The 22,587-nt window shown below is 40.4% G+C and overlaps 1 protein-coding gene across 1 annotated transcript in view; it reads right to left on the bottom strand.

The window, feature by feature from the left end:
* Positions 1-5,035: 5,035 nt before the first annotated feature.
* cdh11 (cadherin 11, type 2, OB-cadherin (osteoblast)) overlaps positions 5,036-22,587 on the bottom strand; it is a 28,487-nt gene continuing 10,935 nt past the window's right edge. Inside the window, 9 exon segments of the mRNA XM_053333607.1 lie at positions 5,036-5,576; positions 6,022-6,173; positions 7,007-7,258; positions 9,597-9,714; positions 9,868-9,989; positions 12,033-12,169; positions 13,179-13,318; positions 13,405-13,518; positions 20,129-20,316. Of these exon segments, the coding sequence (XP_053189582.1) occupies positions 5,211-5,576; positions 6,022-6,173; positions 7,007-7,258; positions 9,597-9,714; positions 9,868-9,989; positions 12,033-12,169; positions 13,179-13,318; positions 13,405-13,518; positions 20,129-20,316 (1,589 nt within the window). The 3' untranslated portion in view covers positions 5,036-5,210.

Below are 22,587 nucleotides of genomic sequence, written 5' to 3'. Positions count from 1 at the left end.
TCTCATGAGCATTTGATAACCACATTTGAGGGATCATTACACAAAAAAAGTGTCTTTAAGTATCGTTTTACTCACTAATATCGGTATCAGCAAAACTCCAGTATGGATCAGGCACTGGTGCTGGGTCCACTCACTAAAAAATGGAACAACCTCAGTAGTTACCATACCATTTACCACTTAGAGACACAACAAAGACCCTGTACACTGTCATCACTACGTTGACCGTAAGATGAGTCACGACAGGATCTGATTCAGCTCAGTCATTCATGATGGAAATTTGAGCAGAGTGTTGCAACATCCCAAAAAAAAAAAAAAAAGTTTCTTACAAGTTGGAAAGAGAAGAAGGAAACAGTGCAGTCAGTCACAGCGAGGAGGAGATGTGAGGAGATGAGGTGAAAAAGTCAGAAAGAAAGAAGTGCTGCTAGTCAGGTTGTTTGATGCTCACCAGCTGGACAGGTTTTTGTTTTTAGCCGAGACATGCTGCACTGAGTTTTGGTTGGACAAAATAAATAACCAAATAAATAAATAAAAGCAAATTGAAATTGTGTTGGAAATTTGTTATACTGTATATCTTTTTGACATTTGTATAGAGTGATATATGTAGAAAAGAATCAGAAGATAAAACAATAATACTTATTAGTTTCAGGCCTGATTCATTGTAATTCCATTAAATACTGTAATTCAAGCCAGATGAGAAAGATGTATTTAAAGTGAGCTCAGTATAAATATTAACATCACATCCTCATGTCCTCCACACATTAGAGTAATAAAAGCTTATAAGGTATAATTTAGCTTCATCAATGTTTCATTTCCTGCACACACTGATCTATTTTCCCTTCCTTCTTCCCACTTCTTCCCTCGTGTCTTCTCACTGTCTGTCCCTTTCTACATCACCTGTTTTGTTGTTCATCCAAAGTGCAGCCTGACCTTTCTCAGTGTTGTTCCCCTCGGAGTGACTGAATGAAATCTGTGTGGTCTGTCGGTATAACTCGGGTGAATGTGTTTGCACATGCTCGTGACATTTCTGTATGATGGTTGAGGGTGAATAAATATTGTAATATCTTCTCAAAGGTGTGTTTGTGAAATCAGACAAAAGTACTTAATTGGTAAAAGTGAAGTAATCAAATAAAAACAGGTTCCTGAATCATTTACCTCCTGTATCTCTTGTACCTGGATAAGCAAGAAATAAGCTTCTGTGACACTGAGAAAATGTCATTAAGCATGAGTTAAAAAGCAACATTTGAAAAATTTTAAACATTATACCCACTAAACGTCAACATGTGTGAGCAAAGTTCATTTTCACCTCTTATATGTGAATTTAATTGCTTTATTCACCCCAAACAGTAAATGAAACATCTGTACAGACATTAGCCAGCTTTAAGCTAGCTAACGACAAACCAGCTGTGTATGTGAGGAAGTTTGTCTGTGTGTGTTTGATGAATTTGTGTTTATTTGAGTTTTTCAGTCAACTTTGTATGCATTTGTACAGCCTTTACAATAAGCTGAACATTTTGTCTGAACACACACTTTATAATTACCAAAGAAACTGTCCCAAAAAGTCCCAGTGTTTGCTTGTCTTACAGTATAAACTTATATTTGACTGAATCTCCGTCCACATGTGACAAACCGCATATAGTGCCTAAAAATCACTGAGTTGACTCACATTTTCTCAGTTGAATCATTTCCTTTTTTTTGGCACGTAATTATACTCAGAGTAACATAGCATCAAAGGACAGGCGTTCCTCTAAATGACATAAATACACAACTGTGATGGAAACTGAGAACAACACAACTCTTTCCTGCTGTGAGCTCCAGAGTTCAATGCAGCAAAGTTAATTAAACTACTGTTTAAACAGACGCTATCTGTGTTTTTACTGCTCAGTTTGATCGACTCTTTGGCTGACAGAGCTGTCAGCAGCTGGCAGGAGACTGGCTGGAAATTGGTGTTTTTGCATCACGTATGATGAACAACAGTATTAAAATGTGAGTTTTTCAGTTAAAACACAAAATTCATGTTAGCTGTGAGAGGGAAGAGTGGAGACCGCCCAACATTATATTACAGCTCAATTCCACTGGATCTGGATCCGCTCCGGAACGGCTGCGCTGCGTTCCGGCTCCGTCCTCCGCCGTCCGTCAAGACGCACCGCCTCCGTCTGTGTTGCGGCTCCGGCGGGCAGCGGGAGCCGTGACGACCCACGAGACCCCCCGAAATCACGGATAATTGCACGATATAGCGGGATGTACTTTCTAGATAGATAACCACAAAACCAACACATCCATTGAGAGGAGTAGTAGGGGTGCTGACCTGTTGATCTGCCGGTGTATTTTATTTTGAAACCGGACATTTTTATTTTGTATTTGTGCTTGACTTCCTGTCCCCCACGATCTGCTCTGTGCTGAATTGCTGTGTATGTGCTCCGGAGGCCTCGGGACTGCCAGAGCTGTTCCGCAGCCATGACGGAGCCGTTCCACAGCCGGTGGAAGTACACACATTGACTAGAATGGAAACGGATCGGATCCACTGCCGGAGCGGAGCCGGACTGCAGACACATCCAGTGGAAGTTAGCTGTTAGGCTAACATTAACACATTATTACTCCTGAAAGATCATCTGACTTTCACCTTCAGCTACTAATACGCATCCTTTCAACAAAAATGTAAGCAGTGTCGTGCACAAAGCTAATACAGAGTTTATTTGCACACACACTCACAAACGCAGTTGAAAATCTTTTTATAAAAAGAGCATTTATTTCAAAGTTTTTTTTTCGCTTCGGAGATTGAAGCACATAGTAAAGCAACAGTAAAATGTTCAGAAAATATAAGTGTGATGCTGTAACATTTTTTTTTAATCTTCTTAACATGTTTTTTTTTGTTGTAATACTGGAATATTCTGCATGTATACTAAAATAAGAACTTTTAAAATTGTACAAATCGGTACCATAAAACTTGACAGAGAATAAAAACGAGGCGTTCTCTTACTGCAACAAACACAGATTGCTAGTATTCCTCTTGACCAGGGAGAAAGAACAAATAAACGCCAAATAATGAAACCAAAAAAAAAAAAAGAAAAAAAAGAAACAAAAGCAAAAAAGAAATGAGAGGTTTTATGTACACAGGCAGAAACTGAAGCTGATGTTTAACTTTTGGCAGTAAACTTAAAGCTGTCCAAAGATGAAAATCCAATACCGTGGGTAGTATCTGACATGTTTTGACAACCGTAAGAACATGAAATATGAACCGCAAAGAGTTAAACATGAATTTGTTCCTGTGTAGCTGCAGCAAAAGAAAGAACAATTATTTGTCGTAATAATGATAATAATAATTAATAATAATAATAATAATATAAAAAAAACAACAATAATAATCATAATAATATAATAACAATAAAAAAAAAGAGATTGAACAAGAACCAACACGCTTAAAAAAGGATGTTCTGGTTTCAGCCTCTCTGTATATGTGGCTCAGAAAAAAAACAGCTTGTGTTATTTTCAAGTGTGCACATTTGTATTTTTAAGATGTTTAAATAGCGACATATGTTGATACAACAGATGTCGCTGCCAACATATTTTGGTTGCTGGGAAATAACACAATCATATTTTTTCTGAACTACATTTACCGTGCTGGCAGAAACAGCTTCATCCTGTTTTTTTTTTTAAGAGTGCACTTGGCGCAAGTTGGATCCTCAAAAGTGATATATCACACGTCTGCACATTGCTCTGTACATACCTAACATGGAGAGTAGTTTGCTTTCCGAATATAGTTTTCAAGTTACAAAAAAGAAAAACAAAAAAAAAAAACAAAAAAAAAAGGAGAAAAAAAAGAAAAGAAAATGCACTGCGTTGCAAGAGTGTCCATTTAAGTTTAAGGCGATTTTTAGAGCTCACAGGTTTTTACTCGTTGTGATTGATCATCATTGGTGGACTCCGAATGAGGAAGTGATCATTCATTGGTGGACTTGGTTATGGGATAGTGATTGTAAAATGAAGGGGAATGGGTGGTTGGACATAGGGGGGGCGGGGGGGGATGTGGCGTGGAAGAAGGGCAGCTTTTCTTTTTCACGTCTTCTCTGCAGTAAAGAAGGAAAACAAAGAATCATCCACAGTTTTTTTTTTCTTTTGTTTTTTTAAAAGTTGAATCCATTGTTGAGTCTTGTCTCTTTTTGGGAGTAGAATTTTTAAAAAAACACAAAAGAAAAACCAAAAACAATAATTTGAGTAGCGTTGTTCACAGATACTCAGTCCTCATGTGTTCATTTTGTCTGTGGGCAGCTACTGAAGCTAGTGGTCTCAATCGTCACATTGTTATTTCTTGTTGTGTGTTTACCCCTGGAGTTGTTGTTTATTTATTATAAGGCCACCATACTGTGAAGATGCTGTGAGCGTCTTCAAAGTATCAACAACCCAGAGTCTTGTCACGCCATCTAAAACCACAGTACCTGCTGAATTCTGCGCACACAACAACACGTGGATAAAAAGCGTTTTTCTGTTTCAACCGTTTGACCTTCCTGACACCGAGTCATTACTGCTCCTTTCTCCTTTCTTACATCACGCAGTCGCTGGATCCCATACTAACTTTAATCAGTCTTTGACTTTGCTTCTATCTCTTTCTCTTTCTTTCTCTTGTGTTTTTTTTTTTTTTTTTTCTTTCCCCCACGTACATCGCTAAGAGAGCAACTAAGGGGAAATACACCCCGCTCAAGAAAGCTGTTGTGGGAATACAATCTCTCTCAGGGACCATCAAGGAAGTATGTGAATCCAGTCCACACAAAAAAAAAGTATATAGAACCTCTAATAAACTAAACAGTTTGCTATAAGTAAGTCATCTTGATCGTACAGCAACGTTTTTACTTCCAAACAGACAAACTGGTGACATAACAGATTTTTTCCCAGCCCTGCAATGCTCAAGTCTGTAGAAAGACAGGGGGAGAGAGAGAGAGACATCGGAGGGGGGGAAGGATAGATTCGGGGATAACTTGGGAGCAGTTTGAGTCCAAGCGTTCATTATGTGTTCGTTAAAACAAATCGTCTTGGAGGACAAAGAAGGCGCCACGGGAGGGAGAGCTTGTTAAACGGTCGGTTTGACGAATTGGCGTGAACTGATCAGTTGGTAGTCGGTAACAATTGTGAATCGAGGGGTTTGAACCCTCGGTTAACAAATCCTCATGGAATCAATACATCAGAAATCAGGGGCGTCCACTCATTTAAGACTACTGTTAAGAGTCTTCACCGTCATCATCATTGTTAATGCAGCAGTCTTTGGTCCCGTACAAATCTGCCAGCTTCTTAAACCTCGGCCCCCAACTCTGCAGATAGTCATAATCCAAGTCAGACTCTGTCGTCACAGACTCGAGGGAACTCAACGACCCAGCCAGTGATCCTCTGCCTTCGTAGCCGTAGATCTGGATGGAGTCGTAGGGCGGCGCGGTAGGGTCGCTGTCGGCTTCGGCGATTCGAGTCTTGATGAAGTCGTCCACGTCCACGCTGTTGGCTGCCGTACGGCCCAGACCAGGCCTGAGGGGATACTGAAGCTCGGGTTTGATGTCCTTCCTCGGCAGGAAACCGTTGGCACCATCTGGGTTCTGAATAGTTAGACAGAGAGAACATTGCTTTAAAACCCAACACTTAGATAAGGTGGTAAAGACACTTTCAGAAGTGTTACAGAGAAAGATATTTACTTATTTGCAAGTGGATGAGGTATAGCATGATGTCCCAAATATGAAGACAGATAGCTATATTTGTTCTAACTATTTAAAAAAATAAGATGTTAAAAAGCCACCATGCCACTTTTCATACATTGCTTTAAAACCTAACACTCAGATAAGGTGGTAAAGACACTTTCAGAGGTGTTACAGAACAAGAGAGAGCTGAGAAAGTTATCTGCTTATTTGCTGGTGGATGAGGTGTATCATGTCATCCAAATATCAACAAAAGACAAAGCCACATATGAAGACTGATACCTACATTTGTTTTTACTATTATTGTAAAACAATAAGGTGTTAAAAGTCACCATGCCCCTCTGCATACCTGCAACGTAGCAATGTCAAAAGCCTCGGTGTCCTCCTCGCCACCTCCCTCATCATCATACGTGATGATATTCTCTCTGATGTCCTCCTCCTCAAACACTATCAAAGGCTCCTTCTTCTGGCGCCTCAGTGCAACAAACAACACCACTATAGCTGCCAAAGAGAAACACACAATTAAAATATTGCTCTGGATTCAGTTATTACATAAGTATCCTCACACAATCTATGCAAAAAAAGAAAGAAAAAAAAAGAGAAAAAGTGAGCATTAGATAATTAGCGCACACTGTGGGAAATACTGTAATTAGACCTCGGACAGTTTAATTAATATCATTATTGTATTGTGCTACACAAACATGCCATTTTAATTGCAGGTGGTTATAAACACGTCTTCTAAAATGTTCTCAGTTGTGTGGTGTTGTGAGTAAAATTCAGAGTAGTCTCCAGCTGTGACAATACAATGTGCAAATACAATACTGTTTTTAAAAAAAAGGAAAAAGGTGACAGATAACAGCTGCAATGTGGGTTACCTGGTGGGCTAAGGAAGAAAACTAAGGCTGAAGACTTTTGAAAAAATAACAACAAAGACTGATAGTCCCCCAGACAATAATCCACCCACACTGAATTATTATTCAAGGATTGCTTTTAAGAGGGAGGAAGTGACTCCAGGACTTCTAATCTTAACCAGAGCTCAAATGACGCAGTGCAAAAACACATGAAAGACATCAACAAAGGAGATAGACTGACTCCTAATGTGTGTCACCTCAGTGCTAAAGCAAATATCAGGCATGTTTGCTATTATTGGGACAGTGCCTTGACAGATTGGGTTAAAAGACTTATTCTGTAAACACACCGCTAGATAATCTCGACCAATTGAAATTCCATGTAGCAACCAGGAAATCTTATGTAAATCAGTAATCCCTTTTTTTTTTTCGGTGTTCACAACCAAACAAAAATCTCCAATTTCGAACCACATTTTAGCTCCTTACCCAGCAAGATGACGATACAGGCCAGTATAGCTATCAGCGCCCCGGTGCTGAGACCGGCAGGTAGGACGTAGGGCTCCACGTTACACGAGAGGATGGTGTCTCTGCTGTCACAGGAGCAGACTCTGATGGTCAGGGTGTTGGTGCTGCTCAAGGCGGGGACGCCGTTGTCGTTTATCTCGATGGGGAGATAGTAAACGTCCTGGGTGAGGCGGCTGAATCCTTTACGGAGCACGTAGATACTGGATGTACTGTCTGTGGAGAAAGAGAGAGAGAAATATATATGTTAGAAAGTTGATAGAACAATGAGATAGAACTCATACACATCTTTTCTGTCTTTACCATTGTCATCCTCCTACACACACACACACAGACACATATATTGTAGACACAAGAGCCAATGAGGTGTGACTTTGGTGATATTAAAATTCCTGTCAGTGGGTCAATGTATCAGTTGAGGAGGAAATGTAATCAAAAGCCACCGCCCTCCTTCCTAAAAAAAAAAAAAAGACCCCCTCCCTTCTGTCTCCATCTCTTCTTTTCTACTGTCACATTAGCTTTATTGCAAACACAGGAAGAGATGATGAGGAACTTGGAAGGCATTTCAGAAGATCATATCACCATGCAAACAGTCTTCAACATTTACATTAAAAATACATTACAGAGCAATATCAGGCGGATACATCTAGAAGCTACTGTGCTGTCCTGCTTTTTTTTTTTTATTTCTCAGCTTTTAGTTTCAACTTTTAATCTCGACCTCAACTCAAACTTTATTCCAATTTTAATTTCAATTTTAATTAAATTCAAAAGCTATAATGTTTTAGCTTTGGAGCTCTTTGCAAATTCAACATCATCATCCAGTGTTACAGGCTTTTTTTTATTTATCTGTCTTGCTTTTTTATCTCTCTCTCTCTTGCTCTCTCACTCACACACACACACACACACACACACACACAGTTCATCTATTTATTGCAGGTATGAGATTCACTTGAAGATGGATGTCTCGCAACTACAGTATAACCACACATCTACAGGCCTAGAAAAATTGAATGACTTTCTTCTTTTCCAAGAATTGAGTCTGTAATGACTGTGCCTCCTTCAAATGACCCTATACTCCAGTAATGGTAAACAGACTGCATTTATATAGCGCTTCACTAGTCTACCGACCACTCAGAGCACTTTACAGCAAATGCTAACATTCACGCATTCACACACACACGCACAGACGCACACACACATGCACACACACACACACACACACACACACATCCATACACTAATAGTAGAGGCTGCCATGCAAGGTGGCAACTTGCTCATTACCAGGAGCGTGGTTATAGTGTTTCTTATCCAAAGTGCTTTACAGATGTTTGTAAAGCTCACTCACCCATTCACCCACACACACACATAGACACACACACACATAGACACACACACACACACACACACACACACACACACACACACACACACACACACACACACAAGGACACTTCAACATGCAGACTGGAGCAGCTGGGGATCAAACCACCTCTCTCTGTAAGACTTCCTGTCATAAAGCAGCAATAACCATCTTTATTTATGAAGTACAATTTAAAATACCAGCAAAATTTGAGCAATTCAAAGCGGTAAATGACTAACTCGCACTACAGGTGAAAGGAAAGAGGACAGAATGTAATCAATTCTAAGAAAGAAACAAAAAAACTCAAAAAAGGGTTAAATAAAACTTTTCACCCCAGAAGAACGAGAGGGTAACGAGAAGGTAACCCCACCCTGTATCTCTCTGATACTGATGTCACTGTCATCTGTCGCTATCAGCCTCCTGCCAACACTGGTACTCCCTGACAGCTGTCTGTGTGCATGTGTGTGTGCGTGCATGTTTGTGTGAGATCTATCTGTCTGTCTCTATGTATCTGCCTGTTATGTCTGTATAAATGTATAACTGCTCTGATATTCTCCCTGTAATATGTGTAATGTAACAGGGAGGTGCATCTGGTCCTGTTTACTTAAGATACACTCCCTGATTTTATTATAGTGCCCAGTAGTTCCCTCAAATCCCTGTTGATGATATACAACTCAACACAATTAACATTTCCTCATTTTCTTTCTGTAGTCTGTCTCCTACAGCCTCTTTTTCTCTCTCTATATTCCCCTTCTCTAGCCTCTTTCTCTCCTTCTTTTCTTTTTTTTCTTTCTATAAGTCTCTCTCCCAGTACTCACAGAACTTAATTCAATCAGTGGGCCCCCCTAAGATATATGTACAGACGGACAGAGACCCCACCGCAATTAATACAGCCCCAAGGACGAGTGCATTCGTGTATGAGTGTGTGTGTGAGGGAGAGGGAGAGGGAGAGGGAGAGAGAGGGAGAGAGAGGGAGAGAGAGAGATATTTCAGAGCACCTGCTGCTTTCTACAAGGTACTGTAAGTCTCCATCTGGATATGCTTTGATCTAATCTGAGTAGGGAGAGAGAGAGAGAAACAGTGTTGACTAGCTGCTAGAGAGAGCTGGAACCAGAAAGAGAGAAAGACAGAAAGAGTGGGAAAAGAAACAAAGTGGGAGAAATAAAAGGAGATATAATTTGAAATGTCATCTACCTCTGTTGTCTTTGAGGGAGAAGTTGTGGTTGTAGGCGACTTCTGGAGCAAGGCTGAACGTGAAGTGTTGTCTGTGAGCCATCTCGTCTTTGTCCACTGCGCTTATGGTTTCAATTACCTAAAACACCACACACACACACACACACAGAGGAACACATCAATTAAACTGTTTTTTGGTACATTTTTGGGTTTGTTTACTATAATCCTCCCAATTACATGCTTATTCTGTACATGCATGTTCAAACACACACTCACACACACACAGACGTACCTTTCCTGGTGCAACAGTTTCACACATGAGGACTTCATTGTTGGTAGCGAACTCTGGGGCGTTGTCATTCACGTCTTTCACTTTGATGTTAACACGTACTTTGGTGTCCTGATGGTGGCCTCCTACACACACACACACACACACAAAATATACAGTGCAAAATCATTAGCATTGTGCTGCATACAGGATTTCAAACCAGAGTCAAATTATGAAAGAGAGGATGCCATTTGTGTTGTGCTTGTGTGTTTTGCATTCTAATTTATGTTTAACACTGGCTGACCACAAAGCTACAGTAACTGTGAATATTTTCCAGCAAGCTTCCCTGTCAGTCAGTCAGCCACTCACCCAGCTATTTGTTATTTATGATTTGTAAAAATTATAGACACGAGGGTGAGAAACATCAAAATATTCAGTCAGGCAGTCTGCCACTTAGTTAGCTTGCTCCCACGCTTTTTCACTGAAACCATTTTGATGTACAAAAGTGACAAATGTCAAGTTATGCCCGCTGGAGATAAATTGAAGAAGAAAATGGTGTGAAGCACACAGAGTGATGTTTAAACAGTCAAAGCAGACACGCATATGCAGCAAACATGAACTCAGAGAGAGTCTGATTCATTCAGAATATCAACTAAGAAAGACTAAGAGATAACAGTTTATTTTTCTGTCCATTCATCTGTTAAAAAAAGAGTACTAACTAATTAAAAAAAGAACTAAACATCAATTTCTTCACTGTTCTCTCTGCCTTGCATATTTGCAATTCTAGTCAGTATGATTTTTCCACTACCCTGTCATTACGAGGCATGTATTTAGCTTCCCAGAGTCCGTTAGCGGTTAGCATAGCCTGCAATAGTCCTAGCTTTGTGGGCGGCGAGCCCGTTTCCATCTGGCTGTCTGGCGTCTAGCATGCCACAGGGAAACCACGTGGCGCTCGGCTAGTTTGAGCCCCAACCACAGAATACCAGGGTGGGGCCACTGTGGCTCGCTGGCTGAAGACTTTGTGGGGTTCCAGAGGGTCTGTGGGTCGACTGGTATTCCCCTCTTCTCTCCCTGTCTTTCTTGCCATAGCTAGCAAGAGTGTTTGTGGTGGAGATACAGTTAAAAAGTTTTAGTTCTGCTTCAACTGTTTTCTTTTTAGGTTTTGTGTTGTAACTGACTCACTTACTCAGTAATAAACAGTTAAAGTCAACTCTTCAAGTCTATGAAAAGGGAAAATCTCTCTGGTGGTCTTCAGATTTAAAAATATATTCATGTTTAAAAAAAAGAAGTTTAAGTTATGCAGCTGAACTGACTAAACTTGTATTTCTGTCAAAAAACGTCTCATGAAGACTACAGGATATGCCACGCAGCCATGCAAATGAACACTGGCCTTGAACACTGAACATTAACCAGGATAAGAGCTGGACACATGCAACAAAAATAATACCACTAAGCGTCTTCTCTATATCAGTCTGCAGAAAGCCAATGGCTAAAACCGAGCATATAATTAATTTACTAAGGTTTAGGCAGTTCTTCACTGACATTCACAGCAAAAATGCTGACTTTGGTCTCACCCGGAGGGGGAAAAAAAATGAAAGGCAGCAGCTTGAATCCACTTAGAGTCTGTACATAAGATGTCATGGAGTGTATCCAGCACCGCAGAATGACAGGTTGGGTTCTGGATGCCAGCAAATGTACAGCCTGGTGGCTATCTGGGATTTTTCCATCTGTTTGTTCATCTTTGACTTTGTCTCTCTTTCCTACATCAGAATATATATTTAATTTAATTTCAGTAGCACGAATCACGCAGCAGCCAGGATGGAAAAGAAAGAAAAAAAAATGAAGGCAGACTGTAGCTTTTTAACTAACTGCTCTCCTGAAATATCTGAAAATATCAGTAAATTAGCATTGACAGCCTCATAGCCGTCGTGTCACTTCACATTCAAACGTAATAGGTTTGAGTGTGGAGACATAACAGTAATGATTCACATCCCCAATATTTTCCCAGCTCGTACCATGATTGTGATTTGAAGTGTGTGTGTGTGTGTGTGTGTGTGTGTGTGTGTGTGTTTATAGCCTATGTTTGATGAGATAGACTCATCACACATAGATTCAATCCCAGTTCTCTCCAAATGTTTCTAGATTTGGATGTGTGTGTGTGTCTGGTTTGTACCAGTCTGCAAACGTACCTATCTCTGTAGCCGACACAGATATATTATGCCAGGCCTGTGCTTCTCTGTCCAGCGGTCTCGTCGTGGTAATCATGCCGTCTTCCGAGTTTACGCTGAAGAACTGCTCAACGTCGGTGTACCGAGGGATCATGTACCTGTACAGAGAATTAACACACATGCATCACAGTGCTATAACACATTAGGATCAAGAGATTTGTACCCTTACACCCTATTTTTTCACTATTTTCTGAGTAAAAAAGCTGAAGCTGCACTATGGAGGGATCTGTTGAGCTTTCAGTTGCATTAAAGTGAAAATAATTCGGTAAGGCATGTCTGTTGGGGGAAATATTTGTATTCTCCGGGTCATTCTCTGAGCATTTTCTATACTGGGAGCAGTAGGTCATGACCTGTCTCTTTCAGAGCGGTTCATCTCTCTGTCAGCTTGGGTTAAGCAGCTATCTCGATAAGGCTGGCTGTATCCTGTGGTAACTGAGGTCAGGTGGAGATATGCTGTGCTTTGTGCAGACGGTCACATTGGTCTCCTCTTAGATAACAAGTGATGTGTGACTTTCGTTGATGTGAGTCAGCATAGTGTCTTATTTATAGTTCAGTAGCCAATAGAGGCATATATGTGTGAAGCATAGCCATATCTGGCGGTAGTAAGGGTGAGGATTTGGTGAAGGGTTTAAAGACTGCAGTGTTTTATTTGTACTGTCTGTTTTCCTCGATGGAGCTTCAGTAAATGTTCCTGACCTGAACTCCTGCCAAGTTCTTCACTTTGGGTTAACTTGCTCTCCATCACAAATCCTACAGTGTCTGGACTTATGTTGAAAGAACCAATGATTGTTTTTATGTTTTTTTTTATAACATGTTGTCAGCTATGCTTTTGTAATCCTATTGTGCATTTCTTTCTGTTGAAAATGTTGTTCTATGTAATCTGTGTTTCTGCATGAAAAACATATGAGTGTAAAGCCAAGCTTGTCTAAGTCATATTGTTTGTTCAGTGTAGCTGAAGGAACACTGTTTAAAAATAGTGTTTTTTTTTGTCTATTCTTTGGGGATGTACCATGAAATTTTTAGTGTAAATCCTCAGTACAAGCCTGTCTGAGTGAATGTGTTTGTGTGAGTGTGTACATCACGTGTGTCTCTGTGTGTCTGTGTTACCTGACGGGGTTGTTAGCGACATCGGTGTCCTTGGCGTGGACTCGACCCACCAGGGTGCCTTCGGGCGCATTCTCCTCTACCTCAAAAGTGTAACTGGGAGCTATGAACACAGGAGGCTCATCTGCATCCTCCACTGATATCTATGAACACACACACACACTCAGTTTCTGATGCCAATAAACCCTCCCATTCACAAATCTAAGCATACATCGACACACATACATACCTTTATCGTGGCTTCATCTTTATAAGGCCCCCAAGCAAGGAATTGTGGGTCAAGATGAGGGTTGGATCCCTCCACCTTCAAACTGTACGACCTTTTAGTCTCAAAGTCAACCGGCTGGGAAAGACAGACAGACAGACAGACAAGAGTGAGCGAGAGGGGACAAGTCATGTGATCAGTATCTTCAAATTAAATGCCTGTCAAACATTTACTGTGAAACTCATTTAAATGGTGTATTATATTTTAATATCTGCATGCTGGGAAAAAAAGCCATATGTCCACTGCAGAGGTTGTCATGGCCTTGTGGAATACAGTGAGTGACCAGTTCTGTACCCTTGTCTTCTGGTAGGGGGAGCTGTTGCTACATGAATTAAACACAGGCACGTTATCACTTGTGTTGACAGCTGCAGCACCACCACTATGACAGACCTACAAAACCAGAGAGTAACCCAAATACTGACTTATACCTCTGGGTACTATGCATTGCATGTTACATGATATGATCATTTTGGTACAAAAATGAAACATTTGGTTATTTCTGTTCACTATGAGATGAAAACAACACTAGTCTGATTTTTAGGATTAGGTTTGGAGGGTTTAGGGCTCCGTGAGAATCACAAGGTGGGGGATGAAATGTAAGTCCAAGGCCACAGGAACTGCTGACAACTTTTTCCTGTATGGTATTTCATTTCTACACCTTAACAATTGAAAAAGGTAAATTAGGAATTCATTATCATTTAAAATCGTTAGCATGGGTTTTCAATATCGCAGGCTGGCTAGTGTAAAACTCTGAGATCCAATTTACTCCGATTGAACCGAGCTTCAATTCACTTACTCTATATTGGGAGAAAACCTATTGACTCATCACAGGCTTGCTATTGAATTGTGTTGTTCCTTTTGTTTGTTTGTTTTTAAGGTATGCTGGTCAATGCCAAAATCGAAACCATCACACGCTTTCCACTCATCACATTTTCATTCAATAAAGAAAATGGCACAGCAATTACAAAGTGATGACCCTCAGCTAGATAGTCTTGCTCACTGGTGGGTGTTTTATGACACTTCCTCCTTCTCTTGACTTCTATCCTTATGTACTCAGCATATGCTACTGCAGGGGAAACTTTTAAGTCAACAAATGTGTCGGCAGTCATTTTTATAAAAGCCATAATACCCAAGAGACGCTCCTTGCCACGATTATGAGGACTACAGCATTGCCAGCAGCGCTTGGCTGCGACTCTGGCTCATCCGCAGCTCCGTCGTAGCCATAATCACAGTAAATAACACTCTCTTTTTGGTATCGCTGCTATATTATAAACCCAGATAATGACAAGTTTCACTTTTTTCTTCACTTTTTTTCTTTTTTTTTCTTTTTCCAGCTGGTGTGGGAATGTTGAACTGGCAAAGTCCCAGGAGCACACTTGATCTTTTTCATCTCCAGGCTACCATTGCTTAATGAAATCCCAAAGGGAGGAGAGAGGACTCATAAGCCTTGTGTAAAGTGTTATAAAAGCAGCAGAGTGAAGCTGCTATTAATGAATGAGTTTATCAGCGGTAACCAGTGATCCAGAAGCTCACCAAGACTCCAGATATTATGAATGGAAGCTGCTGATTGACAATATTTAGCATGATAAAAAAGTCCTACCAATATTAAACCAATGCAGAGGTAATAAAGACCAAGGTGGAGGCAAGGATATTATATTATTCTTTCCTTTTGCCATCATTTATCCATCATGTTGGCCAGTCCTCTTCATCTACAGGTAACTCCTCTAAAAACAGCTGGCGATGCTCTTTAATCTATCAGATTTAAATCTGTGTTCATGCGACGCAGCTGCCAAATGACTCAATACTGGAGTCATGATTCCTCTCAATGGATTATTCCACTTCTCATTCAGTCGCAGCAACATCTGACTCTGGTGTCTGTGTAGGTGTTTAACATGTTGATGACAGGTACAAAGCTAATAGGATGGATGTGACCCAGTTCTTTCATTTTCCCTCTTTCGTCACGCTCCCTCTGTCTCTGAGTCTCTCTCTCTCTGTCTCTGTCTCCTTTGGCCCTCTTACTCTCTCTCTCTCTCCCTCTTTCTTTCTTTCACTTCTTTCTACAGAGCATTCTCTCTTTCATTCCCTCCCTCTGTAATCAGTGTGAGATAATAATATTCACAATAATGCCCGCACCCCCCTGTGCTCCTAATACATACACTCACACACACTCACACACTTACACGCAGCTCCTTAATATTCCGTGGACTGCTTTCGTCAGGACACAGTTGAAAGAGAATAGCTGATTAAAGCTCATCCCCGTGTGTGTGTGAGCGAGTGTGTTTGTGTTTGTGAGAAGGAGAGTTGGAGAATAGAGATTAGTGAAGGCTACTCCTGATGCTGATTTGAAAGTGTGTTTAGGTGTGAGCCTGTACACATGTTTGTGTGTGTGTGTGTGTGTGTGTGTGTGTGTGTGTGTGTGTGTGCATATGTAGTGTGTGTTTGGCCTTTAATTTTGCGTGACACTGCCTTCAGGGGGCAAAAGGTGATGATTTCCCCTGAGAGGAATCAAAACACAATAATCTCACACACACACACACACACACACACACACACACACACACACACACACACACACACACACACACACACACACACACACACACACACACACACACACACACACACACACAAACACACACACACACGAGTTTAGATGCAATAATCAGATTGAGAGTAGTACAAGTAGGTTGCATGGTGCGAGCAGCTCTCATTTTCTGCTCTCTCTCTCGCACATACACACACGCACACACACATGTGCACACACAGACACATACTTCAAATCAGCCGCAGGCTATTAAGCTATTATTCCAAGAGACACAGGGATCCGTGATGAAGGATTGTTGTGTGATAGCTCCTGGTGTCAGTCAATGGCACGTACACACACACACACACACACACACACAATAAAAAAAAACATCAAGTTATTTCAAGTTAAAAATATAAGCAAGCTGTTAACTGAAGTAGTACTGAATAGTTGGTTGAGTTTGTTAATTAGGCTACATTCACATTACATGCTGAAGTGGCCCAAATCCAAATCTTTTTCCCCCAAATGACTCAGATTTGATTTTTTTTCTTCAGAAAAGTGTCGACAAACCACAATCAGATTGATTTTTTTCATATCAGATCTGGGTCACTTGGATATGTGGTCCTAGATCTGATTCATATCTGATCTCTAGTTATGTGAATGTTTGTTCATTTATCTCTTGTTATATGTCAAAAATCAGAATAAGAATATTTCTACATGTCTATTCTTTTCCTGTTAAAGCACTTTGATGACTCATCCTGCACTCAAGGGCGTTTACAAAAGTTCATCCATTCAAATGTGAGTATCTAACCACACCGGTCATATAAAACCTGCACTCGACCGTCCGTGGGTCTAAGTAGCTAACAGAGCAATATGGAGAGAGATAGAGTGAGATGTGTGTTTATATATTTTCCTGATCAACAAAAGAAGAGGCGTGTGTGTGTGTGTGTGTGTGTGTGTGTGTGTGTGTGTCTGTGTGTGTGTGTGTGGAGCCAACAGTCGTCTATAGTTGTGTTTCTCTCTGCAGCTCTGTATTGCGCTTAACTTTAAGCCTTGCTCACTTTTAGAGAGGCCCAATAAAATGCGAAAGATTTGATTTAAAGCCCTCTTGTAACTGTGCACCGCTCAAATATTCCGTTTCACTTGCAAATACGTCACAGCGCCAAAGCTAAAGACGCTAACTTCCATTTCACAGGGACTTTAAGGCCAGTAATGAGGATGTGGCCTCAGTTGTTCTATTGTGGTGCTGACATATCGGCAAATCACAAGACTTTAAGTCATGATTGCATGTTGTGAGCTTTGGACTGTAATTAGAAACTTTTAGGTTGACTTGATTTCAAACAGTCAAATTCATTCAGCTGCATATAAGTGTGTGTGTATGTGTGTGTGTGTGTGTGTGTGTGTGTGCAGTGAGGTCACCAGCTCTGTCTAGTTTCAGTTTGACTAAGTTTAGCAGAAGATGTTTACATATGCATTCAATACCTCTAAAGTACATAGTTCTACATTTGGCTGTGTTACAGTCAAACATACACACACACACACACACACACACAACACACATATGCACACATATATAGGCAGTGTCCCACTTGAGTGTCATCAGCTGCTCTCATTACTCTAACTGGGCTTTTCTCTTTTGCTCATCAACACATTTAGTTGGAATATTTTAACAACTTCTTTTTTAACTGATCCCATTGTTTTTTGTCACATTTTATCTATAGTATTATCTGTACTTCAGTTCTTTTTCAAATTTGGTCCATTTATACATTTCCCTCCTTAGAGCTGGCCAGTACAACCACATATTGTGCAACTGTTGACTGATGCCTGAACACAGGGGTTAACACACCTTGCTCCAGGGCAAACAAATTGGCATTGCTAATAGAGGAGAGGGAACATTATTCATTAAAATCATTTCCCTGCTCAGCCCTGGTGATACTAGTGGGAAGAGAGCCCCGACCCTGGCAGTCTTAATGCCATGTTGCAGTACTGAGCTGCAGCAGAGGAATCGCTCATGCAGGCGGCTGTGAGAAAAAAGCAAGAAACAGACTGGTATCGATTGATTCAGACGGAGATTTTCCCACAGCATCAGTAAAAACGAGCTGTGGGTTTGTCAGTCTGGCTCCTCTTTTGAGTAACGTCATTGCTGTCTGGACTGGCAATGTAACTTGCCACGAATACCACATATTTTCATGCACATAATTACATATTTGAATGCCAAGAGTTACTTTCTTTCACCAAATAAGGAGTTGCAGTTTTTTTCCACTTGGTCATCTTTCATACCGTTTAACATGCGGGCTCAGGTGGTATTTTGTGGGCTCTTGATTAAGTTTAAAGTTAGATTAACCTCAAATTGTCTTACAAAATATCCTCTTTCAAATTTCTTAGACACAAACCAAAAGAGAGGGAAAAAAACTGACCAACTTTGGAGTAGATTTGAATCTCATTTCCTCCTAACATATTTTATTTAGTTTAGTTTTATTTTAGTTTATTTGCCCAGTAATGAGGATACAAATGTATTCAATAGAAAATAGAGTAATTATAGCACAGGAAGGGGAGTAGGCCTAAAAGGCGTATTAACAAAACAAAACAGAACAAACAAACAATGCAAACACAAACACAAAACACACAAGCAAGCATAAGCATACACAAAAGAAAAAGAAAAGACAATATGTAAAACCAGTAGAAGCATCTTACCATAATGCTATTTTTTTATCATCTGGCAAAGAAATGTCATGATATAGACTGACTATGTGTCTGGTATGTGTGTGTATTAGAAAGAGAGAGAGAGACAGAGAGAGAGAGAGAGTATGAAAAAGTAATTGCGTGTGCTGAGCTGCATCACTGAAAGCCATAGTTATTGTGTGTTTGTGTGTGTGTGATGGGTGTAGGTTACAGTCACAGTGCAGAAGATGAGCTCTCTGGCCTCAGGAAGCATGGAAGTTAATGCACTCTCTCTCTCTCTCTCTCTCTCTCTCCCTCTCCCTCTCTCTCTCACACGCACACGCACACGCACATACACAAACACAAACACAAACACACAACATAACTTCCACCCACCTTACTGCTCCATATTTCTGTCTTTTGCCATCCCTCCTTTTCTTTACTCTGTTCCTTTCTTTCTCTCTTTCTTTCCGAACACATTACATTAACACAGAAATATGGACACAGACCTAAATGCGGACTGGATGAGGCTCAAACTCTGAACTGCTTGGTCTAAAGGAAAAGTGCAGTCTCGACTACATTTCGCTGCTGATAAAATGAAAAAAGTGGGTGATGATGTACACTTTTTCCCCCTTACAAGTGCTGTAGCTGTTAAATCAGCTGCTATCAGCTAACAGTATGTAACACCAACATTTTTCACCAGAAAGTGCTTCAATTGATCAAATGTTCTGCACTTTTACGACCACAGCAACAATAACCAACATCTCTATTGTTGCTTTCTCCCTCTCCATTGTGGATTTCATCACCGTGAACTGTCAGCTATGAATTAGGAAACCTCGCTTTTCCTTTGGACGTGTTAAAACTTATTATTAAGGACATTGTGCACTATGATGACTGTATTCAAGCAACTTCTACTAGCCTTGACTATATCTGTCCTGTCATCCCAATTCCATCCTTACTACTATCCTCTCCTTAAAGCAGCTGTAATTAATATTTTATTGGCAACAGTATCAAATGAAAGTGTGTAGGTTGTGGCTCGTAGTGATGAACCTACACATAATTATCAGCTAGTCTGCACCTCCCCTCAGCTATATAAAGCTTTATAGTGAGTTTCAGCTCATTTTTTAACTGTCCAGCTGCAAATGTACAGTTTTGGTTCACTGTCAGTACTCTCATAGGTAAGTTTTTGGCTGCAGCAAAGCTCTAAAAATCCTCTGTATGCTACTTGCTAAGCACTAGCAAACAGAAACAGTTAGCTGTAGACGAGCTGGTGAACATAATAGAGAGTTCAGCAGCTTAAAGAGCCAGATATTTCCCTCAGGACTTGGTAGAGACCAAACACAGAGCAAAAAGAGAGTGAATTCACCAGGTGGACAGAAATCATTAGCAATTGTTTGCTAGCAGCTTCAACATATCAACTTAACTTGTGTACGCTGCCCCCAAGTGGCCAAAAAAAAAAAATCAACTAAGGCGGGTTTAAGTTTAGCCACATCTCTTTCTTACCTTCTTTAGTTTAATAACGGCCTCCTTGGTCTCGGAGTCAGTTGATAGTTCGAACATGGGCAATCCATCTCCGTCTATCAAGCGGTAGTTGACGATCCCGTTGTCTCCAAGGTCAGGGTCTTTGGCCTTAAGGCGGCCCACCTCCTCTCCTGGCACTTTATCCTCTGACACAGACATGGAATACACACCTAAAAAAATAAAAAATAGTATATGGTGATGTTAGGAGTCGACGTATAGTTGGTATTCAACACTCTCAAAGAGTCTTTAGAGAATTCTGGCCGTCTGCCACTGTGTTTACTATCTGAGGCAGGGTCAGTTTTGGAGGGCAGAGAGGGATTAATATGAACTATACCATCTGTCTCATATGGCCTAAAGGATATTAATATCCCCTATAGTGTCAGGTTTGTGTGTATGTGTGTGTCTGAGGGAGTAGACACCTGGCTTGCAGAATGAGAGCAGTAGGACCATATGTCTTCTCTCTCTCCTCTTTTATCCTTTCTCCCTTTCTCTTGTGTACTTTCTGCCTATCACCTCACTACTCTTTAAATCTTTGCTCATTTAATCTCATCTGTCTTCTGTCTTTGCTCATTTTATGATTAAATCCTTCTCTGCTCTCCTCCTCCTCCTCCTCAATGTCTCACCTCTGTCTTTCATCCTATTTCCACTCTTTTCCCAATCCCCTTCCTCCTCCTCCTCCTCCTCCTCCTCCTCCTCCTCTGGTTCTAGGCTTTGAGTAGCACTCATCATTTTATGACTTGTACTCTGTTAGCATGTTTATCCTTCACGTCCAGGTCTAGCAATCCTGTGAGTCATGAAATTCATTTTGTCACGTGGCTTCAAGGCAGATGCGAGAGGAAAAGGAGGAGCGGTTTGATCCATCCATCCTAGGTCTCTCCTGTCACCACCCAAAACCTCCACTTTTGTCTGCCACATCTGTATCGATCCTCACCAAATCCCTCCTTCTTCATCTCTGTCCCTGCATTTTAAACTCCTCGCCATACTCTCAATTGCACCTTCCCCTTTTCCACAATATCCTTCCAAATCTCTCCATCCATCCTCTTCCTCCCTCCTCCCCGCCCTATTTGTCTCACAGCTATCTTTCCTCTCCTCCTCCTCTCTCTCCCCTGCATGCCTGTTCTGGCTAAAAAGCTCATTTCATCCCTGCCCTCCCTCTGCCCCTTTCCCTCCCTCTCTTCTCCTGTCGTTCCATTCTTGCTTTTCCTAAGTAGCTTAACTTCAATGGCTTCTGGCAGCTGAGTTAAACATTGTATGACAGAACACACAGGCAGCCCGGCACACCTGGCTGCAGGCTAAAATCAAGCACAGCACATACAGGAAATGTACGTTTTTGTGCAGGGACCACAGTGGAAGTAAATGTGAGTTTCAGTGAGGCTAAAAAAAAACAAGTAATAACCTAATGAATCAGGCATACTTTGTAAAAACAGCGGTTTATTTGAGAAAGTGAATGAGAAAGTGCTTTCATTAAACTCCAACATGAATGATTGTGCTATTTGTTTTCACCCAGATAAGTAATTTTCAAGTAAGGACTGAAATTAGAAGAATAATACATTATATTATTCTTCTGTAGGAAAATGAATAATGGTGATCATGCATTACTTTGTAATGTGTCACTACTCACGCTGGTGTCTTTGCTGTGTCATGATGCTTGATAATACCGCAAATGTGTTTTTATATTAAATGTGGGGAATTTATCAGCAACTGAACTTGGTAGGCAGAGTTTTAGCTCATCCTGTACAACAATTTATTAAAACACATCTATAACCTGTTAACCTGTAATTTATTTAAATGACTATTAGTTTGAGTGGTTGTCTGGAGAGTTGTTTATTAATGCATAGAGCTGATATATCTCTGTGGTGTGTGTTATTTACTGTGGTGGGTGTGGTCTTGGGGTTAGCATATTATTTAAAGAAACTTATGTTAAAAAAGTTACTTGAGGAACATTGGGAGCTTATTTTTGTAGTAACTTAAACGCTGTTAAAAGTTGAAACACTTAACATTACTACCAGTGCTTTGGTGATTTTACCATAATTTTACCAAATGCAGTATTGAACAGCTGATTTTGGGCTCTAAGACAACTGTATGGGTCCTTGTAAGCATGTGATGGCAAAATGTACATTAAGCAGACCCTACGTCACTATGCAGATATCAACATTATAATTCAAGAGTTACAGTAGTATAGTTACATGTAAATGTAAAAACAATGTAAATTACACTTAAAATGAGGTACTATATGAAGACATAGCATTACTTTTCAACACAAAATTGACATGTTATCATTGAAATAACTAAAGTTCTATATACATGAAGTCAATTCTTATGACTATTGTTTGTTGGCCCACTGATACACTATGTGTTGTCTCAGTCACTAAGTTTAATCTGTTTTCATTTGTAACACTGGGAGAAGAACTTCAACTCAAATTTTGAGGATGGATTTAACA

This window comes from Scomber japonicus, chromosome 14 (assembly GCF_027409825.1).
Source record: "Scomber japonicus isolate fScoJap1 chromosome 14, fScoJap1.pri, whole genome shotgun sequence".
Classification (NCBI taxonomy): Eukaryota; Metazoa; Chordata; class Actinopteri; order Scombriformes; family Scombridae; genus Scomber; species Scomber japonicus.
The sequence above is the reverse complement of the archived record's forward strand: the minus strand, read 5'-3'. Positions and strand labels throughout refer to the sequence as shown.